General features: G+C 54.3%; 1 protein-coding gene across 1 annotated transcript; it reads left to right on the plus strand.

Annotated features, from left to right (window-relative positions):
• Positions 1-391: 391 nt before the first annotated feature.
• LOC119114518 (putative inositol monophosphatase 3) lies at positions 392-2,855 on the plus strand (the record flags this gene model as incomplete). Its single annotated transcript, XM_037238625.1, is given in 3 exon segments — positions 392-578; positions 1,350-1,480; positions 1,772-2,855. Coding segments are annotated over 3 exon segments (339 nt in total). The 3' UTR covers positions 1,881-2,855.
• Positions 2,856-8,963: the final 6,108 nt, after the last annotated feature.

Here is an 8,963-nt window from a genome sequence, read left to right on the forward strand (position 1 = left end):
GCTGGTTTGGACCTCCCGTAGATGTATGGTGTTCAGTGGACTTTACGCGGGGAAGCTCCGTCTTGTCTGCCGTAGCTCGTGACTTATTCAACGTTTGGAATTATTCATTGAAAGCTTAATTAAGCTTGACATCGTCATTCATTAGCATTTCCCGCATCACCGTTAGATTGGCTGTTGTAGTTTGTGGTGCGTTGGCTCGGCCATGGTGGCTGTGTGATCGTAGGCCATGAACTGGGCTCACGAACACTCCAAGACTTCCAGCCCTTTCGCGAGTGATTAGCTTTGGATCGCCGCGAGACGCAATGAACACGTCAACGACACGGCTGAAAAAGCGACATCTGGACGGACGGCAGCCACGTGAACGTGCCCGCCCGATGGCGTGTGCCGACAGCTGGGTGTCGGCCCAGTACTGGGGCGTCTCTTGGGATGGCAGGCGTGCCTCCAACGTGCCCGCCCGCGCCGCCGCCGATCCCGTCATCATGACGTCATCGTCGGAGCGGTCTGACGTCACGGCGGCGCTGCAGGCGGCCGGACTGCGGCCGGTGCCGGCGTCCGGTGCCGGCTACAAGCTGCTGCAGGTCTGTGGGGGGGCTACAGGGCTGGGTGCGGGGCGAGGTCGGCTGAGGGTCATAGTGTCGCTTATAATGGGGAGGTGGGGCGCAAGGTCCTGTCAGCCAGTGGTGAAGCAGGAGATAAAGCCCCTAGAGTATGGTATGGCCTGGATTGGCTCAACCAGTTTGAGCTGTCAACGCCACTAGCTTGTTTTAAACATGTCTGTCACCCATCGCGCGATGGCCTCTTTCCCCAATCACAGACCGCTAGATTGATGGTGAATCCGAACTGGTCGAGGCGAACGCACTGCAGCTATTGCGGCTGCACTTCGACGCCGCCAATGTGGTCAGAACGTATTTCTTGCACCAAACCCTAATGCCTCCAAAGGCCGGGCTCCACTGGATTGAAGCGTTTTGAACAACATATTTTGTATGTTCTGAACAACGTTTTTGAACAGCAAATTTTAAGTCATATCATCGCACTCCCATTTTTATCAACTGGTATTCTTTGTGGGCATTTTACTTTAGGACCGCTGGGACCATTGAAGAACTGATTTCAGGGAAAAAAACAGATGAGACTGATGCGGACACTCTGCTTAGTTCGGAGACGAGGACTTGCCTCGTACAGCTCTCAATACATTGTTATGCATGGAGCAGACCCTGCCTGCGCGCTGAAGCCCCTGGATCAGGCTATTGAGCAGATGTAGGCCTCTGGCTGGCTGCAGCAGTCGTGACTATTATGTGAACACCAAGTTGGCAGGAGCGGCGCGACTACCCTGCCACCTATTGTCCTTCCAGGTAGCCTTGGGTTCAGCCGTCGGGTTCGTGGTGTCGCTGTCGTCGACGTTTCTGTGGGATACGTGCGGCCCGGACGCCCTGCTCCGGTCTTTAGGAGGATCCCTGACCTTCACGGATGGAAGTGCTATCAGGTTTGTTTCTACTGGAATGCGTCCGGGGTGTGCTTGCTATTTCTATTTTACGGGAGGCGGTGGCATCGGTGTTCCGCGCGATTCCCCGTCAGAGACGTGTGTAGTTCCCGAAGCTGTTATAATCAATGGCTCATGTCTGACCTTCCCTAGTGTGGCTAGGCTTTTCCCTGCCCTCATATCTGTCCGTGCACGCTCCAAACTGGCATTGACGGAGCTTTGTGTCTGTGAACGTTTTGAAACCTTGGGAACGTTGGGAACCTGCCAGTGACCTCTTGACCCCGCCCTGTCCAGGTACGATCGGAGCGGCGACAGCAGAAACACTGGCTGTCTGGTGGCCACGCTGGACGACGACGTCCGTCAGCGCGTGCTGGATGCCCTCGGGCACTGTGGCAACGTCTGAAGGACCGCCGCAGCTTGTGGCCATGTGATCGCCACAGGCACACCGCGATGACAGGCCCCGACCACCTGGCCATTCGCCAGTGGTCATGTCCAATCCTGGTGCCAACCGTGTTTACTCCGGACTCGATATGCTGCATTTATGCTGACGTGATAGTATGTGGCGAGGCACGCTGCTGATATTCTATAAATCTGCATTTATCGGTCTAGTCCCCATGTGTACCCGTGCCGCTGGTCTTCCCGTGTTCTGAGAGATCGTGCGGATAGTTCCGTGTCGTGTCGCCTTCTACGAGCACTCTCATCACATATCCTATACACGGTAGACGGCGTGCAGCGCCCGTTCAACCCCGTGTTGTTCCGTTTCCATTCCAGTTTTCTCAGGCACATATGTCTGCTGCCGTGCTCCGTCAGAGTGGTGCCGACGTTATCTGCCCTGTTGTGAATCTGCCATCACGTAGCCCGGGATTCGCCCCGTCTGGGTCGCTGCGAGGGACCCGCGGTGGCCTCAGTGCCCTCATTCCGTACGAGATCACGTGGACATCTGGCGCCGCGGCCGCGTCCCTGCCGGCCGCGGCGCTGCCTCGCTTCCCCGCCGACTTGTATCCGCCAGCCGTGCCGGTGCGTGCGTGTGTCGAGCGACCGCCACGTTCTATTGCGCCCGGTAAGTGCGCGCCGTCAGCCGCAGATGACCGTGTGACGGCCACAGAGTGGGGCAGGCGGTGCCCCCTCGCGACCGGACGCCATTTTGTCCGACCTTTTCCGACGCCGACGTGTTTGTGATGTACTCCACTTGTAGCGGCTGTTGCCGAACGTTTTTGTGAAACGCTGGTGCGGTTTGTTTGCTTTGCAAGTACTTACTGGGTAGCCGAAGCAATCGTGTTTAAGTCGTAGCATATGGGAAGTGGTTGTTTCCAGGTATGAGCTCCGTTGTGGATGTCATGCAGTGCTATTGTCGTGCGTGTCGTGATATATATTGTCAGTGAACTGTACGTTTCTAATGAGATCGAGTAAGCAGAGGTTTTTGTCAGGACTCCGAGAACTAAGCTTACTTGTAGTCCGAAACGGAAGTCAGATTAGTTACGCGGCCGTGGTGTATATGTGCTATTTAGCTTGACTTCAGCTGCGTCCATCGACGCGTTGTGTTTTAATGCCCTGCACGTGCACCATCATACCATTTCTCCACGAAATTCTATGGTTTGTGTTTTTGGTAAATCTGTTTCTCTTCATGCGTGCATTTTCGTGCACCATTTGCCGTTTTTCATGGTTCTTTTCGTGCTAAGGTGACGGCGCTTTGGGAAGTATTTTCGAGGAGAGCGACCGGCTTCGTTCGCCCTAGACGAGTGTGCCTGTTCAGTCACTTTTTTATGTTATGCATGTCGCGACCGATGCGACTTTCCTGGTCTCCACTGGAATCCCCAGCTATCCTCACCTGATATTCCGCAGCCAGGAATAAGGTGATTTCGTTCTGGGAAGCATTTTTGAGGATAGTGAAAGGCTTTGTTCACCTCAGACGAGTGTGCCTGTTCAGTCATTTCCCCGTGTTATGCATGTCGCGACCGATGCGCCTCTCCTGATCTCCACTGAAATTCCCAGCCATCCTCACTGTATTTTCCACAGCGTGCCGCTGCAGGCCCCGTCGGTCTCGCTTTGCATCATCCCTCGTACGCCACTCAGGAGCCGGGCGAGAGCGGGTCGGCGAAAATCTCCAGCATCAGGCTGGCGAACTTGAGAAACATGTCACCGAGCGCGAGGCCGATGCGTTCGCTGACGGTCGTCTTGGACATGCTGACCGTCTCTTCGCCGCCGCCCTCGGCCACTACGAAGTCGTCGATGCTGAAGCGCACGCTGGCGATGCTGAGCTTGGTGAAGACCACCGTGCCGTTGCTGGCGGCCACCTCGCCCTCGAGCGTCACGGTCGTCTCGTGCCTGCTGCTGGTCACCGAGTGGTCGGGCTTGCCGCCGCCTCGGCGGGGGGTGCCGGCGAGGGGCGGGTACGCCACTGTCAGACGGAACGGCAGCACGGAGGTCAGCCGCAGCCGCGTGCCGCCAAGCGTGCGGGCCGTCGGCGCCGGCACCACCGTGTCCAGCTTCCGCTTCCGCATCTCGGCGTTGACGAGCGCCGTCACCGCGGCTAGGTTGTTGACGATGACGGACGACTGGTTGAAGGTGGGGAAGATCAGCTCGGCGTTGGTCTGCAGGCAGCGACGGAACGTCTCCGCGTCGGTGCGGAGGGCGGCGACGTCGCAGCGTTTGGGGACGCGCTGGACGGCTGGCTTGGCTGGCTCGCCTGCGGAGCGGCGGCGACGTCAGGCTACACGTCAGGCGCGCCAAACGCTCTGCAGCGTGTGATCGGAATGCTCCGGGCAAAGTTGGCGGGCTCCGCAGAACTCAAGCCGACGTTGAAGCTGCTCACGTCCGTAGCTCAGCCCGCTTGTTCTCAGTTACTTCAGGTCTCAACTCAACGAGCGAAAAGCCATCAGCAAGTTTCGACGTCCCAAAGCCCTAGCCATCATTCAATCGGCACGCAGCGCCGTCCGAAAGTGTAAATGTATCTGTGTATGATGGTGGTTGGAAAACTTTGCGCTCTGTCGAGCGGGTTATTGATCGACATGTACTTGGCCAAGCTAATGGCGATTAACGAAGTCTGAGGCTCGCATTCGGTTGTCCGCGATCAGAGGCCGGATGTGGGCTGGAGAAGGCTTTGAATGGCCGGCATGGTGCGAAAACGCGTGCCATTTCACCGTCCATCGGGTCAGAATGTCTGCACGCGATGGGCCCGTCGCAGTTTCTGGAATACAATCTCGAAACTTCGGCAGCGCCGCCAAAGTTCCCATGTGCCGCCAAGGCTGAGCTCATAGCCCTGGAGCCGCAAGAGTTAGAGGTGCTCCATCACCGGACTGGGTTGATTTTGGCCACAGATGGACGGCTGGGACGGCCGTTGGCGGCTCGGACCCGGGCTGGCTCCGGTAGCCGTGGTCTCTATGAATTCAGCGCCCGCTATGTCATTTTGATCAATGAGAAGGACTCTTACAGCGCATTTTACGGTAAGCCACGCTCAGGTTTACTGCTGATCTGGCGCTCGGTAAAGCCGCAGCAGCCGAACATGGCGCGTGTCGTGTCCTTGTCGCGTCACTGCTAGGGATGGGGCGTTTATAGCGGCGCATGTGCTCCTGGACGCATTCGGACCAGGGCACTGCTTGGGGCAGCCTCGGTCGGAGGCTGTCATTTGGCCCAAAGTGTAAGTTCGGTAGATAGGGTGCTTCCCGCACGGAGGGCCTATTTCCGAAGAGTTGCGTGAGACAGCGAACGCACACTACTGCCACTAGCCACTCTCAGGAGTCGTCACGGACATTGCGCCACTGCTGTGATTTGAGCTGCTGTGACGACCCATCGGCTAGGGAGCCACAGCCCAGACCCTAGCCGCCTCTCTCACCGTTGTTGGCGGCGGCGGGGGAGCGCCAGGAGCAGCGCCAGGAGGGGTGCCAGCGCCAGCGCCGCTGCTGAGGGCGCCATCTGGCTGCCGTTCCGGCGGGCGCCGGCCGAGTGAGGAGGCGGCGCACAGTGGGTCGCCGCCGCCTGATTGATGGCATGTGACGGGCGGCGGCGCACACTGGGCCACCGCCGTTGATTGATGGCCAGCTGGCGGGCGGTGGCAATCTGGCTGTCCGACGGCGGCGGCGGCCGTCGCAGCTCGTCAAAGCGCGGCGTTCTCATCTGAGGCCGCCCGTCACCCTCCTCCCCTCCCCTCCGGCGGCTGACCTCGGCAGTGACGAGCCCAGAAGCTCTGAGCAGGGGTATAGGCCGACTTACAGACTCAAATAACCCTTTTAGTCCAGCATATAGCATTATAGCACTTGTGGCGTGCCACTGGAGCTTGGAATTATTGATCCGTGCGCTCCGCTCGAATCGCTGTGTAGCCGGTAATTGAAATAATCAAGAAGTTCTTAAATGGTCTTTTGGACAGCCCCGTCGGTGTGACTGAGGGTCAGAGATTAGGGTCGGTGGGAGTCAGCCCGGGACGGAATCTGGAAGACTATGGAATGAACAGGCAAAGCGCCTTCAACGCTTTGACTCTAGCACTTGTAGGTCGGAAATAATTTTCTCAAGATTACTAGAACGAAGTACACGTTAAACTCCGGGAATGGGAAAAATGAATGACAAACTGCAGTGAATTTGGCTCATATGGCGGTGAGAAGGGAAAGTATCGGCCGTCCTGCGCCACACAGCATACTTGCGCCAACTGCAATACCTTCAATAGGGGAAATCGACGTGGCCGGAAAAAGCTGTATTCGGTAAACAACCATGACTAATTGGTCGGGATCGTTAATCCCAGCCGGGTTCGACGCAGCGTGTGATTGAGGTGGGCTCCTGAGTTTTTCTTTTGTTTTCTTGACGTGTAGCAGGGTTTTTAAACTGCCTGTTAAACAAATCCTTACGATTCGTCAGTAACTGCTTTCATGTTTGCTGTAGGCAACATTTTGCTTATTGGGCCGAACTTACCGGGCTAGATTTTCGAATGCTGATATTTTTCGACACAGTTTTTATGCTTTGGTATTTTCCAATTGCATCACTATTGAGGGATCCCTACTGCGCCATGGTAGTAGCATTTGGCAATAGCGGCAGGTAGAGGAAGAGCACAGGGGGCACGTGCCCCCCCCCCCCCCTCCACTTGGGTTCCGAGGAACCCTTCGGGCTCCTCGAGATCTACGATCAGGGCCTGATTTGAGGGCCCAAAGGTCTGCCGAAGATCGCATTCAGGGGTTCCGGGCCGCAGGGCCCGGCGTTCCAATGCCAATGAAATGGTTCTGTGCCAGTCGGGGTCCCCAGCACCAAACGGTGGGCCCCCGAACCCAATTCTAGCCACGACCCCGTTGAGCCGAACTGGAGTCCACGTGCCAATTATTGGACCACCTGCGGCCATCAGGGATCTTGTAGCGTCAATGAGAGTCTCCTGCGTCAATTCCGGGGCCATCTGTGCGGGTCGGAAGGTCTCCCGCGCCAGGGAGGGGACCATGTGATACGATGCATCCTTCTAAGGGCCTCCGGATTGACCATGGCACCCCGCTCCCCGTGTCGCCAGAAAAGCTGTCGGAAGGCAAACCGCGCTGGAACGGAATGACCCTCAAGCCCTTGGCCAAAAAACGACGATGTCCCTCCAGTGTTCTGCCCAAGGGGCCCCTATGCCAGACATAGTAGGGATCTCATTAGGGCGGAAAATGTGTCGAAATTAGTTTAAAAATAAAAAAGACCAGCCGATGTTTACCTGAGAACCTTCCTTATTTTGCAGAATCGACCAGTGAAACAATTTGCATCAAAAAATTGTGAGCTTGTGTGCTTACAATCTCGGAGCAAGAACAGCGATGGCCGGGTTAGCGGTTTTCCGTAAAGCCGAATAGCGTTGACCTCTGCTGGGAACACCAGGCGGCGGGCGCATTGCGCATGAGAATGACGTCGGAAATAACGGTTGAAGAAATAAAGACATAAAGACATCAGGCCAACAAAGAGCCACAAAGGCCCATCGGCGGTAGTCTATCTCATGCTTCACACGCATCTTGGCACTTATCTTACTACGTGACCTGCCTGAATTTTGCTTTAAATGGGATCCGTAGACCGATAGAATTTGTCGAAACTTTTTTGAAACGCTGCTAGAGAGGGACTTCCTACAACTTTGCTTGGCAGTCCATTCCAGCGATTCACTTCTCTTTAACTAAATGACACTTGCCTGTTGATAATTCTTTTCCCACCTGTTGCTAATTGTTTCCCCTAAGTCTCGGCCTAATTTACATGGCTCCTTGTAGATATACCTTGTCTGTCCCTTTCATAATATTGAATACGCCGTTTACACTCCCTCCGTATCTACGATATTTTAGTGAATGCAAATTGAAAGCCTTAAGTCTGTCTTTATGCTGTAAGTTGACAATCCCGTTCATCCTTATAGTTGTTTTTCGCTCCCTAGCCTATCTCTCTCTAATGAGCAGTCGTAGAGAGCATCTCCAGCTTTCTAAGAAGCCTTGAGTCACGACTTCTTTCGGGAAGCTTGTGACGAGGGTGGAATAATTTTTAACACGATGGGTTGTGCAGCTGTTTGGAAATGGTTCGCTCAAAGTCTACACAAGCATTCATTTGCTGTTGTTGAGATCAGCATGGCGAGAAATGCCGTTGGAAGAGAGAGTGAGACAGAGAGAGAGAGAAGAAAGAGGGAGGAAAGGGTAGAGTGATAGAGAGAGAGGCAGAGAGAGAGAGAGGGAGAGAGACCTACGCAGGGGTGTGAGAGGGAGTGGGAGGGAGAGGAGGGGGTGTATAGAATAAATGAGTGACTTACGTCCAAAACACCGTTAGCATACGCAAACTACTAACATCAGGTGCATACAAATTAAAGCATTGAAAGTATTTCCTTATCATCTATTAGACAGGTTGACAAACCGATAACCTGGCACAGCTAGGGTTGGATGAAAACGCAAAAAATCCGAGGTGTCCTTAAAAGGAATGCTTTACACTTATGTAGGGTTTAAAACCGAAAAGCCATCTTGAAGACTTTTCGATGCAGTTCACAGCCCCTTCTTGAATACCTAAGTGACTTAAGTTTCTGAGCTAAACGCCGTCGAAAACGGAAGCGTATTTTGGTGAGAGCATTTCAAGGTCACTGTGGGATTCATGACGTCACAACAATGCACTCAAATCTTACCATTTTGTAAGCCAAGTAGCGATCAAGGCCGATAAAAATGTGATGGTCGAGCTGTTCATATCTGGCTTTCGTGACCACGATTTCCAGGTATAGCGCCCGTTAACTGCCTCTCAATCAATGTTGTGCAAGGTACGATGACGTTATCAATTAATGACGCATAGAGAAGCATTTTAATGAAATAGAGAAACTGTGGTGTCTAAAGCGGCTTGTTTCAATGCCTTCAGACTTGAATCATGCCCTTGAAATGCGCCTTTATTGGCGTTATGCGGGTGCGTCGACTGCACTAGTCATTTTACGCCCATAAAAATGTTTTTGCTTCATTAGTATGGTGTGAAAATGACCTGAAAATCGATATCTTTTAAGAACGAAAAGAGTTGTTTGGAATCCAGAAAGCGGGAGCTG

Source organism: Pollicipes pollicipes, unplaced genomic scaffold, assembly GCF_011947565.3.
Source record: "Pollicipes pollicipes isolate AB1234 unplaced genomic scaffold, Ppol_2.1 Scaffold_924;HRSCAF=1070_pilon_pilon_pilon, whole genome shotgun sequence".
Classification (NCBI taxonomy): Eukaryota; Metazoa; Arthropoda; class Thecostraca; order Pollicipedomorpha; family Pollicipedidae; genus Pollicipes; species Pollicipes pollicipes.